The 21,878-nt window shown below is 47.2% G+C and overlaps 1 protein-coding gene across 2 annotated transcripts in view; it reads right to left on the reverse strand.

Annotated features, from left to right (window-relative positions):
- Nucleotides 1–21,878, reverse strand: part of POLDIP3 (DNA polymerase delta interacting protein 3) — a 388,271-nt gene that overhangs the window by 136,786 nt on the left and 229,607 nt on the right. For both annotated transcript variants that reach the window (XM_069652698.1, XM_069652697.1), the window contains one exon: nt 3,896–4,090. In XM_069652698.1, the coding sequence (XP_069508799.1) occupies nt 3,896–4,090 (195 nt within the window). The remainder of the gene's footprint in view (nt 1–3,895; nt 4,091–21,878) is intronic.

A 21,878-nucleotide genomic window follows, 5' to 3' on the forward strand; every position in this document is an offset into this window, starting at 1 on the left:
ACCGCTGCTGGGTTTGGGGATGGTCAAACCACATGGGAAACGTATGCCCATGGCCGGGGACATCACCTCCAACCGTCCCGGAGTTCTTGCTGGCCTGTGTTACAGCTTTTCCCCCACCAGGGAGTCCCGGCAGTGTGCCAATACCTCCCCGAAGGGAAAAGCTGTAACGCAACCAGCCAGAACTCCAGGGCGGTTGGAGGTGATGTTCCCGGCCTTGGACATGAGTTTACCATGTGGGTGTACTATCCCCAAGGACAGCGGCAGCGCCAGGGAGCCCCTGGCAGGATCCCCTTCCCTCCCCAGGGAGTAATTCTGTAACGTAGCACAGCCAGCGCTCCAGAATGGGCATGAGTGATGTCTCTGGTCTTGGGCGGCTGTCGCCATGTGGTTTGACTGACCCCACGCCCAGCAGCAGTTCCAGAGAGCCTTGGCAGGGACCACAACCTTTCCCGGAGGGAGAAGCCATAACGCAGGCCGGCCCGATCTCCAGGAAAGTCGGGGGTAATGTCCTTGGCCAGCTGTCACCCATGTGGGTTGACCGTCCCAAGTCCAGCAGCGGGTCCAGGGAGCCCCGGCAGGGTCCGTTAGGCAAGATTGTATGCAGTACCCTTTGGGTGCACTACAACAACCCTGACCGCCTGACAATAGGAACCCAACCTTTGGAATAAACTTGTACTACACAGGTTGGTAGCGTGTTGAGCAGTCAGGCTGATCTCAAGAGGGGTCAATGTGAGCTGTAGGGGAGTTACAGCGATTCACAGTGACAAGTATTCAATTAAACACTTACACAACAAGGTTTCTTGAACAATTATTAATTTATCAGTTAGAGTAAGCCTTCTTCATAAGGGAGCAATATAACCGTAACACTCGATATACTTCATAAAATACACACTCTTAAGATCTCTAAATCAAGGAGTACCCTTTTGGGATGGTCCACAGACACAACCTACACCCTCAGGTGACTTCAATAGCTAGGGTGCTGGGGACATAATATATCACTCTTGTATTTAGGATTAAGTCAAAGGAAAAGGTTATTAGAACATACAAGAGATCACAAATATTCTCTAAGACGTTAATGACTTTCAGATCCCCCCCCTCACCTCCCCAATAAGAGTCATTCAGTGGAACGGGCTAAGCCAAAGTCAATGGGCAAAAGCACTTCTTTGCAGGTAATTAAGAACAGTCTTTGCACAATGTTTTAGAAGTCTTTGAAGAAAAAGAAGAATCAATGTAGGGCCACAAGCGGTTAGACTTGTGAGTAGTAGAAGATGCAAGCAACTCTACAGCAAGAGGCGAGTTCTCTCAGACTTTTACAGTACTTTGTATTGAAGAAAAAGTGCAGCAGATGACTTTTGTTCCTGAGCAGCTCTGCAGATCTCACTGTTCCTGGGCCTCATCCGTGCGGACAAGAGGGAGGACTTCTGGGGACTCCTGCACTGCAATGGGACTGTCACCGCTTGCAACCGGCAATCTTCAAAAAAAAGTGGCTGTTCGGTGTTTCAGCTCCTTGCATCTACCGCAAATAGCAACACTGCGGTTCCTGACTGTCGAGATGGGCTTTCCTTGCTTCTGGGGTCTCGCACTCTGTTGAGGGCGCTCAGGCTCAGTCAGTCCTGCTTCCTGGGAGTCCAGAGGATCTTCCTGAAGTTCTTGGCCAGCTTAAAAAGCAATGCACACAATCTGTTGTGCCTCTCACTGGCGTTTCGGTTTCCAGCAGCAACTCTGTGGGAAGTCAACCAGCTCAGAGAGAATGTCCAGATGGCTTCATTTGGAGTCGATTGGTCCCACCAACTTAAGGGGAGAAATCATCCTTGCAGGGGCTTCTCTGTCGATACGAATTTGAAGTTTCAGCACAGCAGCAGGGCTTCACCGGGCAAACCAACGGTCCAGGAGGTGCAGCTGGCCTCCTCTTCAAGGTCTTCTTCGGTTCCTTCGTCCAGTGGTCGACTGCCTTCCAAGCAAAAAGCCTAACCTTTTATTAAGTTCTCTCCCATTCATTCCAGCCTAGCTGTCAGTCACCCAGCAGGGTGGCTGTCCTTGCCGGACAGTCAGCTGGCCAATCACCACAGATTGCATTTGGGTCTCCTAGGAGACTAAGCACAGAGTTTCGGGCACCTCCCTCACTTCCTGCCCACCCCAGACACCCTGGCGCCAGAGGCAGCCTTCACTTGTGAATCCTGCCATAGGCAAAGCGAACAAAGGAACCAGACCTGGTTTGGCACGCAGAGTAAATCTCAAAAAAGGATCTTTCCACAAAGAAATGGAGATAATAGAAGACCGGGGCCATTTTTGACAAAAATGGCACCGTTGGGTGCTTTACTGCAGCTGCGAACACAACCCGCGATAAATGGACACCACAGTAGTTAAAAGTAAACCACTGCCACCAGCCATTTCAGCGAGGAAAGGTTACCATAAAAATGTTACATGAGAAGCTAGACAAAGGGGATACTAAGTAACCCCTCCAGCACCCTATTGTAAGATCGTGTGCGCTGGGTCTAGAAAGTTATAAATGTATGCAAAGTCAATTTCACTTTATTGCTCTGGGAAACAGTGGTTTATCCCAGAGAAGGTATTCAAACCTTTGGGAAATCTGTAAGACTTCCCTGTGTCACTGCACGGAAGGTGCTGTGGGACACAATTTAAAAGGTGATGCCTATGTAGTTTGTCAGACTCCACAACCAAAAGAAACAGTGTTAAAAAATTACATTAAAATACATGAGAGTGGGAAAGAGCCATTCAAAGGTCCAGGAGGATGCAGCAAGCTTTGTTCACGGTTTCTTCGTTGGTTTCTCCCAGTGGTCGACTCTGCCTGTAGTCCCAAAACCGGCGCCTTTTAATCAGTTTTCTCCCATTCATGCACAGCCTAGGCTGTCAATCACAGCAGGGTGGCTGGACAGCCAGACAATCAGAACTAGTTGCATTCAGGCATTCCTAGAGAAAGGACAGGGGAGTTTCGGGGGGGCCTTCCTCACATCCTGTCCTTCCGGACACACTGGAGCCAAGGGGTGGGCTTCAGGGCTGATGCCCACCAAAGGCAAGACAAACAAGGGGCTCAAACCTGTCTCAACGCACAGAGTGAAACCCAAGAAAGACCTCACAAGCAGAAAATGGCGAGAAAAAAAAAGACCGGGCCATTTTGATAAAATGGTCACCCATGGGTACTGTATTGCAGCTGAGCGTTCAGCCTGCGGTAGAAAAGCACAATGGGAGGAAGAATTAAACCACTGCCACCAGCCATTTAAAGTTGTGAGGGAAACTTACAAATGTTACATGAGACTGTAGGATAAGGGGCTCCTAGGTAACAGCAATCCACATAAGATTGTGTGTGCTGGACCTACAAAGAGAAAAAAGGTAAGTAAAGTCAATTTCACTTTTCTTGTGTGAACTACAGTTCCCAAGAATAGTAAAGGTATTTAAACCTTATGAGAAATCCAAAGGACTTCTCTGTGACACTGCCCGGAAGGTGCTGTGTGTCACCATACAAAAAGTAGACCCCTTTGGAGTTTGTCAGACTCCAAAAACTGTGAAAACACATAATCCAAATCATGTCAAAAACATGAGTGCGAAAAAGGTCACTCACTAAAGGGTTCAAATTTAAAAGTCCTAAAGTCCAGCAAAAGAGCTGGGGCCTATAAGGTTGAAAGGAGTTATCACAGAAATGAGAATTCTCCCCAACACTGCAGTAATACCGCACTTGCCTTCACTGAAATGAGATGCCCTCCCTGAGAGGTATACAAATCAAGTTCTGAACAGCAGAGCATCTCAATCCATGGTGGTACACACACAATGCGCTCTACTCATTAGGTACAAATCACCAATAACCTGTGAAACGAAAGTCAGATCCACCAATGTCACCCCTCACCCAAAAGGTGCTTTTTTCCCATATGGATCTTACCTCAACTGGTGGTAATGGAGGTGCTGGGGGCTCCTCTCTAGTCACCAGTGTCCGGGACATATTGGTTAGGTGCTTACTGCGTAGGGGGGCAGGTGGCAGAATCTGTGGAGCAGGAGCTGTGTAGGAGTCATTTTGTACCACTTTGGTCAGTGGAACCGTTTTGGAGAGTGAAAACTGGGGACCACTCAGCCCAGGCTGCAAGTGAAAAGAAAGATAGTTAGCAACACAGGGTTGTTAAAACAGGAGATTGAATTAGTCACTCAAAAAGAGCAAGACTGCTTGAGAAGTAAATCCCACAAAAAGCTTTGCTCTTGCATTTAGGAATATGGAATAATTGGCACTACCACAGCTTTATCAAGCTTGCATTGACCACCTCCATTAAGACTCTACTATAACTGCAGTACAAATAGGAGATTATAAGGCTATGCAGGGCTGCTTTTCCAAACACACAGCAATTGGCGCACAGTACACACAGCAGTACATGAATATAGTAATACATGTTCACAGTGTGAACCCCAATTTTTACCCAATCACCATGGCGAACAAAGAACTAGTGAATCGAAATCATTACTGCCGTAACAATAACAGAGTAGCTCTTAAGACAGACAAGGACACCAAGGTACAAAGAGTTGCAATCGTTTTGGGGGATAGGGTGTGGGGTGGAGAGTAAAGAGGAGTATTATGCATGAAGCCTTAAGCTGTAAATCCAAGGCATAAATTAGTTTTCAAAAATGAGCAGTCTCTGCCAATTAAGAAATGTTTGATTAGCAAACTGACCCATTTAATTAGCAATTTTGTACTAATATTGTTAATGTCCCGAGATGTTATTTGTACACAAGACATGAAATGAGCAATAATGCAGCAGTTTCGCATACTGCTGAAATAAGACATTAGTGAGGGGAGTGAGGCCACTCCACCCATAGCAACAGCGAACAAAATTAAAATGGTGCATATCACTATAAATCCACTTTGTTTGGCACATTCACAGTGAACTTGTGTTGGACATTTACTTCAAACAAAAAATGTTCAATAAAAGTTTCAAACATGTCTTGTAAATGCTGCTCGCCCTTCATACAATCTACTCAACTGTGCGAGTGGGCGAAAAGACTGAGCCATAGTTGTGTCTGTAAAATGTAAAAAGTTTGCTGCATCAATGGACACAAATAAATAGCTATGATAAAAAGGCTCTGAGAACAGTTTGGACAGCTGTCTCCTGCAGGTGGTAATATATAATACATTCATAATCCTTAAGCAAAGTGTGCTCTGGAGGAGAACTAGTGTTTGGTATTGCAGTAGACTTTTAGATGTACAGACTGGTTGGAACTGTTGATTTAGTTCGCTTTGTGTATTCGTCATGTAAGAGGAAATAAAGACTAAGCAGAGTGGATCGCGTAGCAGACAGAACTGACCAACTAGGTGGAATGTTGTAGTTGGTGGTCATCTCACTTTCAGGGTCCCAGATATAAAGCAACAGGGTGATAACATAGAATGTCAAGGAGTATGGGTTTGCTCATGGGTTGCACACCAGTTGAAAGATGTATGCAACTTGCAGGTTACAGAACTAGGTTTACCGTCAAAAGCATATCATGTGATCATGTACATTTTCAAAGTGGTCACTTGTCAATATGATGCATCTTCCCCAACAAAATTAAATATAGTTGGCACTATGAAATTTAGATACACTAACCTAAGCTTTACTGTAAAGCATGAGATGATGCAGTGTCTCACAGTATCAATACTGTAATTATGCATTATGTAACATCTTACATTTTAGCATTGGAATTGCATGGCTTTCTTTTTAAAAAAAATATAAATTTGACACATACTGGTCTTTGCCAGACCGGATACAAAAAGCAGAATAAAAGTATCATCTCGATTACTTCTCAATTGCAATTAAAAAAAGAAAGACATTCTTGCCTAGCACTCCCACGCATGCCTTTGGCACTTAGAGTGGAGGAGATGATTACTGCTGCACTTTCTCTCCAATAGCACTTGAAGTGAACAGAAAAAAAAAAGGATGAAGAGAGCACCGAGGGCAAGAGGAATGCAGGGCAAGCTGTGCTTTCATTGAAGAGGACAACTTAAATAGCTAACTCTGCTACACACATGTCCATTTGATTAGCAAACGTACACTGCTTATGTTATGCCTTGAAGTCTGATGTAAGCACTTTGGAACAATTTGTTTTTCTGAGCAATTTTACCAACCCTTTCCCAACCTGTAAGTATGAAGGATTTTCAGAAAAATTCTAGCAAAACTTGATTGTGGGGCATCTTGGTGTATGATGCGACTAATCAGGGATTAATTGTGGCACAGCAGTAAAGTCAATACTCTCAAATAGGGAGCACAGTAGTACAAAAGGCAGAAGGGTAGTATACAAACACAGTAAGAAATGTCCACACAGTACATGCATCAAAATATACTCGTTACACAGCAGAAATGGGTATGCAGTATGTTGCCGCTCAGTAGCTTTTTAGGACAACCTGAAGGGCAGCGACTTCATAAGAAGTCAAAGTTCATAAAACGTACTTGAGGGCCGAGTTTACCAAGTCAGGGAATTAGAACCTGTCAAAAACACAATGTTAACTGTTAGGTTTTATTTCCCCACAGCCCTCTGGTGAGGGGTACGAAAAAAATATCCCAAATGGGAGAACTGGATGTTCACTAAGAAAGTGAACAAAACGTTCTCAATGGTTAACGCAGAAGAGCAGTCAGGCTCACTCCTAGGAGATGGACTGCTACAAAATATCTGGTATTGCATCAGGTTAAAAGAAACCGTCAAGAAAGTACAAACCATGCAGCACTTAGGAAAACCAAACACTTTTGATACAGCATACGTCAGGGTCACAAGAGAATCCAGATTGACTCTCCAGAAGGTAGGACCTTCGAAATTATCTCAACTTGCGAGTCTTCCCCAAGCACATTATCCGGTACACATGGATTTTTGAAATGTTCTGTGTGAGTGGGAACCTTTTTCCACGCTCACTCATTCTTTCACTCTGCTCCTGGGGACCCTTTTTTAACTCTTTTTGGCATTTACTTTTGGAGTTCTGCTTTCCTCCAACAGTTCAGGCATCTACCGTTTACTGTTAAAGCATACATGCTCTTTATGTTTAGTGTTGCTTGAGTTCCAAGAGCTCCGCCTTTATTTTCCTTGGCTTAACAGATGTTACCAAGGGCAGGGGGATACTTTTTATCCTACCTGTTTTTGTGTAAGATCAGCACATCCCACCTTATGTGGATTGTTGGAGAAACAATGTATCCCCTTTCACATTAAAACTAACAATTTTGTTACAGGGACAACCTTATCTTACCTTCAACGGCTGGTGGCAGTGATACCTTGTATTAATTTGATGCACGTTTAGCGCAGGCTGTGTTCACAGTGACAGTAAAGGCACCGAAGGGTGCTCATTTTACCAAAATGTCCCCAGTCTTCTTTTTTTTGCCATTTTAGTGTTTCTTGTCCTTTCCTGTTCCTTCTCTTGATATCCAGGGCGAGAAATTCCTTTGTGTGATCTTTATCTTCGGCCGAGTCCCCTGGATTCCCACCCAGGCTCCAGTCTGTCTGTGAGGGCAGGAAGCGAGGGAGGAGTCCAAAACTCTACATCCTTTTGTCTTCCTCCTTGCCTGAATGGAGACAAATCCCAGTGGGGAGCTGGCTGTCCTGATTGGACAACTAGACTGCCCCTTCTTGAAAAATGCAGGGAGAGAATGCAGAAGTTGTATTGTAATTCCTGATAAATACTGCAAACCTGGAAGCTGAAGAAAAGTTGACCACTTGACCCGAAACCGGAGAGGATGATTAAGGAAAAGCGGCAGATACGATTTCCAGAGACCAGAGATCCTGCTGTGTAACCAGAGCCGGCTGTAGCCCTTCCTTCCAATCGACCAGGTGACTCCGAAAACGAAAATCCTGACCTAGAGCCTGGTGAGACCCACTAGACTCAAGACCTGCATTTTGAGCCATGCCACACGTTGTTGTGACCTTGCATTGCTACAATACCCCAATACCCTGGGACCTCGAGCCACTGTGCAGTGTACGGTCTTCTGAATTCTGAACCTCGCTGAAACTTTGTGGGCATCCCGGTGGATCTCCAGAGACACAAATCGAGTCCGAAAAGTCCTCTCAGAGTGCTGGACCTTTATAATGATGAGAATTAAACCATGATTTTCTGTCTTCTTCTGTACTCTGTAAAAAGGGGCCAAATTCGCAGAACCACATTCAGCTGCAAGGAAAACCTTGCCTAGTCTTCTTCATCAATCCCTGCTGCAAAGTTCCTTCTGAGGTCCTACTTTCAGTCACCATGACAAGGAATCCACTGACCGGATATTTGGTTGCAGATCCTGAAGTCCTCCGGCTGCAAAATCTTCTTCAATGCTGAGATACTGTGTTGGTTTGGGTATGTACTTACCTTAAGTCTGTTAGGATTTCTGTTTAGCTGTGGGGTGATTTCTGTGATGGGGAGGCCTCTCATCCAGTGCACCCAGTTCTACTGCTAGAATCCTGCTAGGGTGTCTTCTGCGAACCCCTGGACCCTCTTCTAACCCTAGAAGTAATGTACTCACCTGTTTGCCCAGACTTCTAACCTATCTTGACACTGCTTGTTGGTCACTAGATCCTAGTGACCCCCTTCTGCCACTAAGAAAACTCATGCTCCAAGAATAAGAGAAAGACTTTTAAGGGATTGGACTTTTTGCCTAGAAAAGAAAGTAAGTGTTTAAAAGTTACTTGTAACGAGTTGGTTGGTAACTAACTCTAAGAGTGAACGTTACAAAAGTTCTTGCTTACTTTGGATGTGTGACGCACTATTCTTAAAAGTATGGTTAACATCTTTTCTTTCCTTAGAAACCGTTTTGCCATTCTAATAGAAAGTAGATGTGAAGGCATATTACTCTGCGATTAGGTTGTGCCTCTTCCCAAAAGTAATGTGTTGGTTTCACCAGATTTTATGCAGGATAATTGTAGGAGTGCCCACAACTGGGTCTTGCTTCCCTCGACTTGCTGATAGCCTGTCCAGAATACATCTGTATTAGGTTGTTGCCTACCTAGAATAACTGAGTAATTCAGTAAAGTGTAACATTGGGTTTTACTTTCCCTGTGCTATCTAACCCAGAGTATGTGGTTCTAACTGTCCCTTATAAGTCATACATCAGTTACTTGTATAGCTGGGAAAGATCTAACCTGGCCTCCTTGTGAGAATGAAACAGTATATGGGTTTTACTTACCTTGAGTTAACTGTGTATCATCCCAGAAATAAGTTACAAGAGTTACTGCTTATCTCAATCTGTGTTTCACAGATCTCAAAAGCACCTGTAACTGAATATTACATCCTTCGGTTTTACTCACCTAGTATAACTGTTTTATCACAAAAGTAGTTATAGGCTTTTACTGTACCTGGAATAAGTGTTCCACTTTTCACAAAAAGTATATTGTCCAGTTGACGGATTGTGATTTGTACTGAGAGTCACGGTACAACTGGTAGGGTCTACTGCCCTTGCATTACTGAATGTAATTATGAATGTAACCATTGGTTTTTACTCCCCAAGAATAGGTGTGACCTATGCTGAATGTGTATGAAAAGGTTCCCAATAAGTATATACTTTGGTCTGTGCACCTTCAAGCATAGTGTTGTGTTTTGGACTGTGATTACATATACTGTGAGATAGTACTTATTTACCCATAGATGTATCTGGGCCTACATGCATTTAAATAAATCCTTTATTTTCACAAATGGTGTTCGTGTTTCTTTGGACCATTTGTATTACAATTTCACTTGTACTGATTCTACAGCCCTCTCCCCCTCCTAAGATAAGCCTGGCTGCTATGTCTATGCTACCAAGAACTCAGGTGGTAAAGCCTTATACTACCACGAACTCAGGTGGTACAGCCTTATACTAAGAGTGGAGTCTTGTACTGCCTCAGTTGAATGGTTTTACTAAGCCCTTACTGGGACGTCAGATAAACGATCTTAACATCCTGCGAAGGAGCTGCGACCCTTTGAGTGAAGGGAACATTTATCCTCAACGTCAGCTCAGAGTCCTGCGAAGAAGAGCCCTTGAAAGTGCCCCTGGATCACCCAGTGGCTGCCCAGTTCAGAATTTGGGCTACCGTGCTGCAGACATTGCCGTTGCGCGTTGAGGACTGGAACGTTGGGGATCAACTGCCTGTGTTACTGGACTCTTTCCTGACATTTTGTGGCTCCAGCATCGAGGGGACCCGAGTAAGGAGGCTAAGTAGGCCATGGCAAGTGTGTCTCCCTGTGTCGCCGTGCATTGGTGGCCATCGCCCAAAACAGCTTTCCTGCATTCAGTACTGTACTGCATAGAGTTCTGCATTCTCCAACGTGTAGACCTTGCACCAGCATTTGTCTCTGACCAGAGAAGTGCCCGAACCTGCAGCCCCTGGGAATAAGGACCATAGCTGAAGGCGGGGAAAGCAAACGTGGACACTTCAGAAGACCTGCCAAGTCCTAAGAAGAATTGGAGCAAGGGGGTGAGTTGTAACAGTACTTACCTGAACCCCTAGCTCCCTTTTAAAAGTTTAGTAACTTTAAGAAACTTTCATAACAGTTCGGTTTTGCCATTGCTTGCTTGTACAAGCATTCCGAAAGTGGGGGACACTTCAATTAGCTACAATAACTTGTCCTCTACTCATTGAACTCTTATTGGACCCCAGAAGCCCTACACTAATTTCTTCCTGTCTGACAAAGCCATGTGGAACTTTGGTGAACATTTGGGCAGATGGACTTCTAAAGTTAGTGTTTTATCTTTTTGTACCTGTAGTAATACATACAGATACTTATATTCCTTTGTAGGGGCGCTTGTTATTTATTTTGCCCTACTCCAGTGATTGTATACATGCATCTTTTGATAATATTGTGTGATAATATTACATGATTTTATATGGCCGTTAAGAAGTATTTTTATAACAATGTCTAAGTGTGTTCCTTGATTTTTCACTGTGTGTACTTATTGAAGCCCCTTCCCCCCCCACTTACAGGTTCACCACCTCTTGAGATTTAGCTTTGACCACTCGCCTTGCTACCTTGAACTGGTTTGGCTACAGCTCCCAGAGTTGTCTGTGTTAGGCAAGGTTTGTATGCAGTACCCTCTGGGAACACTACAAACAACGGACTACAGGTATAGGAAACCCAGCCTTTGTTATAAGCTTGTACTACACAGTTCTGGTAACGTGTTGAGCAGCCAGGCTTATCTCAAGAGGGGTCAATGTGAGCTGTAGTGGAGTTACACACAGCATTATTTTGCAGGATTTGGATTTTGTTTGTAACATATTTGTTAGCTCCAACATATAAGGCATTACAATAATCCAGTTTAGATAGGATTAGGGCTTTGGCTATAGTGGTGCAACTATGGGTAGAGAGGAAGGGTTTGGCTGCTCTAATTAATTTACAGGTGTAGGCTGTGGAGGAGGCCATGGAGCTGACCTGTTTGTGGAAGCAAAGGGTGGTGTCAAGATAAAATCCTAGTGTTTTAACTTCTTTGGCTACGTTAATCGAGTTGCCGTCTATGATGAAGCTTGAGTATTTGTGATCCAGTTTGTTTAAATTGATGGTGGTGCCAAGGAGAATTAGCTCCGTCTTATCATTCAGGCATAAACTATGAGAGGCCATCCATGCCTGGTTGATGAGGTACACTGTTCACCAAGGCCAAATCCTTGTCGTAATCTCCCGTCAGCGGGATAAGGATCTGGGTATCATCAGCATAGTTGGTGTAGGTGATACCAAGACCATCGAGATCATCGAAAAGGGGCTTTGTGAACACATTGTATGGAGTGAGGGAGACGCATGAGCCCTGGGGGACCCCACAGGTGATAGGTATTGGGTCAGTAGTCGCTGTAGTGGAGGACACGCGCATGGACCTGTTGAGGAAGGATTGAATCCATCCTATTGCCTCTTGCGAAAAGTGGGCTGTCGAGTCAAGGTGGTTGCATAGTATTTTGTGGTCTACTAAATCATATGCAGCTGAAAGGTCAAGTAGAAGTAGTAGAGCAGTGTTCCCATTGTCACAGAGTATCAAAAATGTGCCTTGAGGTCAATGAGAGCTGTCTCAGTCCCATGTTGTGGTCTGAATCCTGACTGCCTGATTCCCAGGTGGTGTTTTTTTTTTAATAAGTATTGTTGTATTTGAAGATAGGCCATTTTATCTAGTATTTTAAGCAGGAAGGGGACGGTGGTGATGGGTCTATAGTTCGTAGGTATTGAGGGGTCTAAGGATGGTTTGAGTAGGGGGAGAACCCAAGACTTTGTGGTTGCTGGGGATGGTACCCAATGAGAAGGAAGAGTTAATTAGCTTGGTAATGAAGGGGGAGAGGTCTCTGGCAGAGTCCTTAATGATTTGTACAGAGCAGCGGTCACCCTCGCAATTCGAAGGGTCAGAATGGTTTTTTCAACCTCTAATGTGGATACTTTGGAAAAGCTGAGGCGAGGGGGGGGGGGGGGGGGGCAGTTGGGTTTAGGATTTTGGGGAGGAGGTGTTGGCAGCACTGGTGGTGCAGAGGAGGGATTATTTCTTGTTAATTTTGACTTGTAGGCCTGACACTTTATTGGAGAGGGCATTTTGGATGCTGGTACACCATTGTTCATCTTTCACACGTGTCTGGGACTGGGAAGGGAGTTTCCAGCTCTTTGAGGATAGTAAACAATTCTTTTATATTGGAGTTAGCTTGCAATATTCTTAAATTGTAGATCTCTTGCTTGGCCAGTATGATTTCTTTTTTGTAGAGGGTGGTTATTTTGCCATGAGTTAAGATGCCTTTTAGGCTTGCTTTTTCTAAGTTTCAGCGGAGCGATGGAGTCCAAGGCTGATGTCATGATTTTGTTGTATTAATCTACCAGGGTATGGGGATTAGAAGTTTGTGAGTGAGTTCAGAGTTGGGATAATAAGGAGGATGAGTTTTTCAGCTGTAATGTTTTTCTCATTTCTCGTGGGTATAGCTGGGGCTAGTGAGTTGTTGGTGATGGTCGGGGTTAAGGTCTTGAGGGAGAAGGAGATGATATGGTGGTCGGACCAGGGCTGGGGGAGGTCTGATGGAGGCCGAACAATTATAGTCCGCCACCCAGACAAGGGTCCTCCCTTTGTTTTGGGTGGGGAGGGTCACTCTTTGGACAAATCCTAACTCAGATGTGGTATTGTCAATAAGAGTGGCCTGGGGGTCTTTGGGGTCTTTAAAGCCTAGGTTAATATCACCTAGAAGAAGGCTCTTTAAGTTATTGGTGAGGATAGTTATAAGGTCCTCCTCAAATGAACCTAGGGGGTCTGGAGGTCTGTAGAGCAGGTGAATGATGAGGGTTTGGGAGTTAACCGTGGGCAGTTTGGCAATTCGCAGGAATTGGACTTGTCTGAGGGTGCAAGTCTCAAGTTTAGGCGAGTCTTGGCAATAATTGCGAGGCCTCCGCCTCTACTTTCAGTTCTGTCAGCTCTGAGGATAGTCTAATCTTCCGGGATGGCTACCGTAAGGGCTGGGCCTGCGGCTGTGTGGAGCCAGGACTCAGTGATGGCTAAGAAATCCGGTTTTTCAAATAGGTCTGCTATATCTGTAGCATGGGCTACCATGGAGCGTGTGTTTATTAGGGCGCCTCTAATGAGGGGGTGGAGTTCTTAGTAGGGGTTAGCAAAGTGGTCAGAAGGTCAAGATTGTGCTTGGCCTGGGTGTTAATTGGGTTGTGTGTGGGTCGCTGTGTGGGCAGTAAGGTGGGTGTGCCTTGGTGCTCAGGTATAGTCCAGTTGCTAAGTTTGGTGGGGATGGGGAGGGGGGCGGGAGAGAGTCCCTGGCACGGGGTTCGAATATTTTGGGTAGCCAGGCACGTAGTCTGAGATTTCTAGTAGAAGGACTCCAGGGGGTGGTCATGTTGGGTAGTGTAGAGGAGTGGGAAAGTGGAGTGGGTGGATGGGTATAGGCCATAAGGTAAGACGGTAGGGTATCTCCGGAGGCAGAGGTGAAGATTGGGCCTACATGACTAGTTGAGTAGATGAGGTGGAGGATTAGCCTCAGTAGGGCTCAACATATACCTGGAATATACATTATATGAATGATTACTAATTCCTGGAGGTTGGTAGAATGGGAGGGCCGTGTTGTTTCAGTGGCCTGCTGTGCCAAAATATTAGAGGCGAGAGCAGAGGTATATCGGGCTTCACTAGCAGATGTAAACAGTCAGATTAAAGCTCCTCAATAGAATGAAGCAAGGCAAGTAGTTTTGTTCATTTCTGGCGGTTCAGAACATCCGAAAGCAATTGCAATTCAGTATTGGTGCATCAGAACATTATCAAACAAGACATTTTAGTGAGGTTGCTTCAGGGCAACAGCAATCAAGCAGTTCAGGTCTGGTGCTTCAAACAGACGGTTCAGTACTGGCGCATTAGAATATTATCAAACAGGACAATTCTGATTTAACGTTTTAACTCATCAACAAACAAGTGGATCCGTTCAGTTATAGCTTTTCAATAGATGGCGCAAGTAGGCAGAAGCAGGTCACTGGATAGGATCTGTGGTGCGAGCGAGATAACGCCAGGCCGTCAGAATAATTAAGAACGCACTGTTGCGGTATGCCTGCATCGGGTCCGATGGTGGGGCGATCAGGTGATGTCAACAAGGTGATACGCAGCATTAGCCAAGTGGCGCGGGAAATCAAGGGCTAGGTGGTAAGGACGTAACCAGTGCGAGGAAGCAGAGGTTAGAGGAGTTCACAGTGGCATCTAATTTCTACGCAAGGAGCTTTCGAAGCGAGTAATCATACAAGCATACAAAGCTGTGGTGCATATCAACACAATACAGGCAATGTTACATTGGTAATTGTAGTTATATTTGCAATGCGTACGAACGGGCATGCACAAGGTCCGGGTGGGCTAGATCGGTGCATTGCGTTGGGTCAGGGATCGGAGCAGCGGCCAGAAGTTAGAGCAGTGTTTCAAGTGATCAGTACTCCGTGTGGAAGGGGAGAGTAATACAGGTACGTGGGGCTTTGGCTGCGGCGAGTTCCGGGTACACAGCTTGGGATATACTTATGTGGAAGAGCAGGTGGTGTAGATGCAGATATGGGTATGAGAGTCACCTGGCAGAGTTCCGTCGGTCTCTGAGTCTCCAGGCTTCAACAGGAATTAGCCTTCCTCGTGTGCCTTCGAGGTGGGCCGGCGTTCGCCTGCCGGCGTTCCTGGTTGTGGTTGTGCTGGAGGGCAGCCAATCCACAACCAGGGGAAGATCGTGTGCAGTAGGGTAATTCAAATTTAGGCAGCGGCCATCTTATAACATGTTAACCCTCGTGGTTAACTCTGGATGCACTGGTTGCTAGTGCATAAAATAATGCTCGGCTGCATTCAAAGTGCCTCAAAAATTAAGGCCCGGAATTGTAGTATGGAGCAACAGGCTCCGATCATAAACAATGGGGAGTCAGCTGCACGGATTCAGGAAGCCCACAGGCTTACCTTACGACCGGATCACAGTCCGGGGTAGGAGAAGGTGCTGCTCCTGCAGCTTGCAACAAGGGTTGAGCTCCTGGGCTCCTTCTGTGTGCTCCTCCTGTGTAAGTGTGGTAAAGCCCCCGGTTTGAGCCGCCTCATTTACTGGCAGGCTGCCACCCCTCATGCGCCCTCGCCAGGTACTAATATGTGAGAGGGTGACTTACTCTATTTTCAATAGCATGAACCAGTTATTTTTAAAATGGGGGAGCTTTCTGGAATACATTCAATCTCATGAATAAAGTCTTTGCGTCCTCCTCGGTTGAGAGACTTACGGTTACTTAACACTTCTTAACTAGTTTTAATTTGGGGGTACACTCTGGGGCAGGGCTCTGTTGGTGGAGCAGACGAGCGCGGTAGCACGTGATTACTGTGGCATGTGTGTTTTGTTGTTCTACACTGTTTCTTGCTTCATTACTTACGTAAGAGTATGGGTAAGGACGCTGCTTTATGAGACATACGGTAGCAAAGTATGCCCAGTGTTTAAACCCTTAAATTAAAAAAATGGAATTTCCACCACCCCCAAAAAAAACACAACCAGGCTGCATTTGTAGGATCAGGAGAAACTTGCATCAGCAAAACTGCCTCGTCATCCACACTGACAAAGTAAAACCCAAAACAAAATGCCTGGAGCAGGGTTTTAAAAAATGTATTAGAACCACAATGGCTACCACCTGCTTGGGTTGCTAATGTGGGAAAAGTGGATGCCCACGGGCAGCCAAAAGTAACTTGTAGCTGTCACTAGCCCACTCCACAGCATGCCTTCAAGGAGATAAAATCACTCCGGGACCATGAGTGCTTAAAAAGCACCCCTGCCTTGGTAGCCAAATGAGCACTGTAAGGGTGCGGAAGGAGAAGATCGACACACAGGTGACATTGTTTTGGTTAGACTTATTTGGGTTAAAATAAAAGAGGAAAACCCAACTGTCCCGAACAATAAGAGGGGTTTCCATATTGAGCACGTGGAACTAAATCCGGGCGAAAATAGAGACCAAGGGGATTGATGATCCGAGTACCCGAGGGCGCAGAGCGTGCCGGAAGAAGGAAGGCGGAGCACGGGACCTGATTGCTATAGAATACTGGGCCCCGGAAGCAACCAGAGGGAGTACCAGACGATACAAATATCACCTGGTGCAAATCAGCATTGGAAGAATAGTACAGACCACCAGTGTGCGGGCAGCATCTACACAGACCTCTGTACATTGAAGGGCCAAGGAAACTGACTCAAACTACGGTGATCCAATGTACCAGGGGGCCTAGACTGGCTTCCAAATTGCCCAAATAAAAAGGCAAACAAGCAACGATGGAGGACTTCACCAAACCACCCCAGTCAATGGAGGGGACTAGGAAGACAGACAAGAACCCGCCACCAGACAACACACCAGAGTGCAACGATCAGCAGATCCTAGACGCAATTGCGGATCTGAAAACAGCGTGGGAAGCCAAGCTGGAGGCAGCTATGGCTGAACTCAAAATTGGAGCGGTGCAGGAAGATGTGAACTACCAGAAGGTGAAGAAGGCCCAAACACCACAGACTATATAGAGACCATGCTGCTGCAAGAAATCGAGAGAGGGGCACTCACCCAAGGGTTCGCGGTGGAAAGAACGCACAGGGCCCGCACGAGGAAACCACCACCAGGACCACCCCCCCCAGGACCCCCACCCCCCCCGTGGGCTACAGGTACATGCGGATGTACCCGGCAAAGCTGAAAGTACTCCACAAGAACAAGGCCCTCTTCTTCGGAACCCCAGAAAAGGCGACAGAATGGCTGGATGGGCAGAGTTGCCCGGACGGGACAGGCACGCAGAAAGAGGATGGAACAGAGAAGTTAAGCCGCGATCCTGATGAGGTGCTGTATGTTCTAAGACAATGGGACTTGATTATAGGATAGTGTACATGGCAGTAGGAATGGTCTGGATCTAAAATATGAGAAGAATAGAGCTTGAAATATACTGAATATAATAGCAGGAATGCAGCAAACCCACTTTCATAGCCCGATAGTTTAGATTAGAGAGGTTACCAGTAGTGTGGTAACCGTCCCGCCGAGTTCCTAGTACCGGCAAGCCGAGACAGGACCAAATGCGGGATCGCCTGAGATCCAGGGATGGGGCTGGGCAACAGTTGGGGATGGGATGGGATGGGAGGGAGTTGCGGGATTTGTTGCATTATATTTTAAGGGACGAGCTTACAAATATGCGCGCCTGGGTCAAAAGGAGGGATTGGGTACGGCTGAAATATCTAGTTTGTCAGAGGAGGGCTGTGGTTTCGACGTTACAGGTGTCGATCGTTCTACGGCGGCGTGCGCTCTCTGCTGGTGCGCGCCGGCCGATGGTTTGGGGGCGGCGCCCTTATTTGCTGAAAGCCCAGTCGCTGGTCGCGGCTGCGGTTGAGAGAGGGGCTTTGAACCTGAACGGTCCGAGGAGGCCGCCGGTGGAACCTGCGTCTCCTTGGGCGCTGATGCTTTCTTCGTCTTCGACGAAGAAGAGCCGTGGGTTGCGTGCTTATGGGTGGTATCGTGTGCGTCAGTGTCGCCGGGGTGTTCATCCCCATAAGCAGGACGTGAGCCGAGCCCGTCGGGGCCGGGGACAGACGACGAAGAGCGCGAGCGCTCTTTAGAGTGGTCTACGACTTCCGTAGCGGAGGTCATGTTATCACGTTCCTCGTCACTGTCGGTGGTAGCAGCGGCGGGTGAGGAATCGGCCTTTCGACATAGCGTAGGCCGCTCACCTCTTGACCCTACGGTCTTTTAGAGTCTTTGGCTTAAGAAGCCAACAAGCCGTGCAACCCCCCTCTTTGTGATCGAGGGGCAAGCAGCGGTTACACCGTGAATGCTTGTCCTTCCAAGTGAACTTGCCCTTGCAACGCGGGCAAAACCTAAAGGGTGCCCTCTCCATAGCTGAGGCAGTAAATCGTGATAACGACCCGAAGGGGAAAGACATTCTCAGAAAGGAAACAGATGTCCCACGACCCCACTCTCCCTACTGTATTTGGCCTGCGAGGCCAGGCCACGTGTTCGGCAACGCCGAAGGATCTCCTCCGCTCGTCCCCTCCGTCGAAGATCTTGCTCGGCGGAGAAACAGCTTCACAACTGCGTCGAGGGAGGGATCTATGTGTTATATATTAATAAGAAAACTACCAAAGGTCGAGGAGATGAAATCTGCAATGTCTCTCGAGGAGCTCCGCGTAAAGGCGACCAGTAGCTGGGCGGAAAAAAACAATCTGAGGGACCTCGACGCGTGAGGGATTGTGGGTACAACGCACGTCACTATAGGGATAGTGTTTCAGACACGCCTTGTCGACGTCCCCTTTTCGACTACGAAAAACAAAATGCAATACTCCGCAGTGACCACTGGATGTCGGACCTATGCACAGCATGTGATTCTAAGCAGATTAACAAACATCAGAAACTAGGATATTGACCTGGAATGTCAGGGGGCTTAACAGTTATCTGAGACGGAACAAAATCATGATGTACCCGAGAAGGCAGAAAACAGATGTCACCCTGATACAGAGAGAAACAAGAAGTAATAGAGGAAATGGAAGGGGACAACCATAGGCACAACTTATTCAGCTTATGCTAGTGGAGTGATCAATTGGGTAGCGCCACACGTCCCTTTTCAGCTCCTACAGACTACAGTGGATACAGATGGGAGGATGGTGGCAATATGGGGGTTTATAGAAAACAGGGAGATTTGTATTAACACATACGCCCCAAATGAAGACACAGTGGCTTACTTTAGGACCCTATATAAGAAAGTGAACCCGTATCTGGGGTGCGCGGTCATATGGGGAGGAGACTTCAACTGTACGCTGGATCCAAGGAAAGAGAACAGATGAAAAATTAGATAGGCCCACTTCCACCGCCAAGACCCTAAGAACCCTGCTGAGAGACCTCCGGCTAGCAGATGCTTGGAGGTTACACCACCTACACAGTAGGCAGTACTTGCATTACTCAGCCCCACAAAACTTGCACACACGTTTAGACTACATGTTTATTTCACAGGAGCTAACTGGGGGAAATGACACAATCAGAATACAAAAGCAAGAGTCCTCTCGGAACACTCGCCACTGGCTTTGACATAGCAATATGCACCTCCAAGAGCCAGGATCCCCACATGGCGACTCAGAGCTGAAGCACTGAAAGGGAGTGTTCAGGGAGGACCCGAGAGAGGAGATCATAGAATACTTTGAAAATAACACCGGGAGTGTTGCCTCGGCTGGAACCCCATTGGAGGCGTTTAAGGTGGTGATGAGGAGCAGCAATAGCTAAATCCAAAGGACTTCAGGGTAGCGTATCACAGGAACTGCAGAAGACATAGGCGAAGCTAGAGTAGGTGCTGGGTAGAGGAGGTAACTCGCACAAGGACATGGATACTATGAGGCAATTACAGCAAGAATGTGCAGGGCACTGGGAAGAGACTGTGAAATCTAAACTATAAGAAATACATAGAGACAACATGCTGGGGGAGATAAACCCGTAAGATTGCTGGCGTGGCTATATAAAGGTGAGACCCCTAGACCAGTGATCAGAGCAGTGATGGGTAGGAGGGACGGATACTTGACACCCAAGAGAGTGTGAACGAGGAGTTCCTTGAATTCTATAAATGACAATATGGAGACAACAGCGGGGGTGAAGGGAGCGAGATTAAAGCAACACTAGAGGATATTGGCCTGCTGAAACTGAGCGCAGGGGAACGGGAGGACCTAGACGCTCCAATTGCATTGGAGGAAATAGAAACAGTGGTGGAGCAACTGCCCACCTGTAAGACCCCGGGAACACACGGACTCCCCAGTGAATTTTATAAAAATGTATAAAAAAGAAGTGCTTCCCCCACTGCAGGCAATGCTAAACGAAGCTTTCGAAACAGGGATGTTTCGAGAGTCCCTCAGAGAGGGAATCATTATCCCGCTCCCCAAATCTAACAAGCCGAGCATGGACTGTGGGTCTTATAGACCATTGACAATGCTGAACCAGGACAGTAAGATACTGACGGCTGTCCTGGCAAATAGAATGAGAAGGGTCATAGGTAAGTTAATACACCCCGACCAGAACGGATATGTCCCGGAGAGGGGGTGTGGGGGTGTTGTGCGCCGTGGAAAATGGCCACCTGAATCAAGAGCTCCGTAGCCTACATTCCCCTGCCCGAATAATCCTGCAGATACCCTCTACCTCTAATACCAACTGACGCAGATATACGGAGTCCCTGGAACATCATCAGCAACTTTCAGCCCAAACCGTGCCCTGGATCTGCGAAATCAGCACCTAGAGCCTATGCCTGCGAGCACCAACGGCTGCTGAGCTGCGTGCCAAATCTTGTGTGCCCGTGAAAAATGTCCCCCAGGCGCCACTCGCTTCACCTGCCCTGGGAGCCTCTTAAATCCTCCTGGGCGGACTGCTGCTTCCATGGGAAAGCCACAGGACCGCTTGGGGGGGGGGGGGCGTCGGGAACAACCGCGCTGCACGGGAACCCATATTCCCCCGACACGGGTTGCAACGGGCGCTGGCAATCTGTGCGCTCGGACTGCGCACGTCTTGGCCCGCTCCCCGGCAACTGCCCGACTCCCTTGCAGAGGACCACAAGAGGAGTCCCTCCGGAGCCGCGGTACATCTGGCCCAGCACGCACGGAGCACTGCAAGGTACGTGGGGAGGGGGGCAAGCGGGAGCGCATCTGTGCGGATTCACTCGCCAATAGTGAATCCGTGGACCACACCAAGCCCCTCCTGGGAACGGCATGTGCCCCTCCCACCCCCCCACAGTACAAATAACTCTCCTGAGGGGCACCACCACACCCACTGCAATAACATTTCAGCCAGCTCTGGGGGCAGATTTTTGAGCCCCCCTCACCAACACAAGTACCACACTACTCCGAAGCAGAGCACTCAGCACTCCTGGACCAGAGCAAAAACAACAGGCAGCCACAGCAGTCATAGTGGGATATATTCACACCAGACCTCTGGAACCACCTGTATCATCGGCTTCCCGCGGCTAAAGCATCCCCCACTCAAGTCCCTGCCTGAATCCTCTGAACTACAAAAGGGTGCAACACCCACTCATTACATTCTTCAGCGCTCACTCCCCGATGGACGCATTCGCCAACACCACAAATTTAGAACAAGCGATACCCCAACCACTTTCCCCAGAGAGCCCCATGGCAGAACCTCCTGAACAATGCATGGCCCCCTACATGGCAGCAATGGAAAAGGGGTTCACTGCCATCAATAATAAACTCGACGATATAGGGGACAACATAGAGTCCATACGAGCCAACATACGAAAGGTAAACACCAGAGTCAAAGAGGCAGAAGAGAGGGTGAGAACCCTGGAAGACACAGCTACCTCACAAGGCAAAGCTATTGATGACATACACAAAGACATTAGAACCCTACGTGCCAAGTGTGAGGATCTTGAATCCCGATCGCACCCCAACAACATACGCGTGGTCGGGATCGCAGCAGCCAAACTCAACATCCCAATGGAGCAATTCCTGGAAGGAGTCCTTCACAAACTATT

This window comes from Ambystoma mexicanum, chromosome 3p (assembly GCF_040938575.1).
Source record: "Ambystoma mexicanum isolate Mex_15411 chromosome 3p, UKY_AmexF1_1, whole genome shotgun sequence".
Taxonomy (NCBI): domain Eukaryota; kingdom Metazoa; phylum Chordata; class Amphibia; order Caudata; family Ambystomatidae; genus Ambystoma; species Ambystoma mexicanum.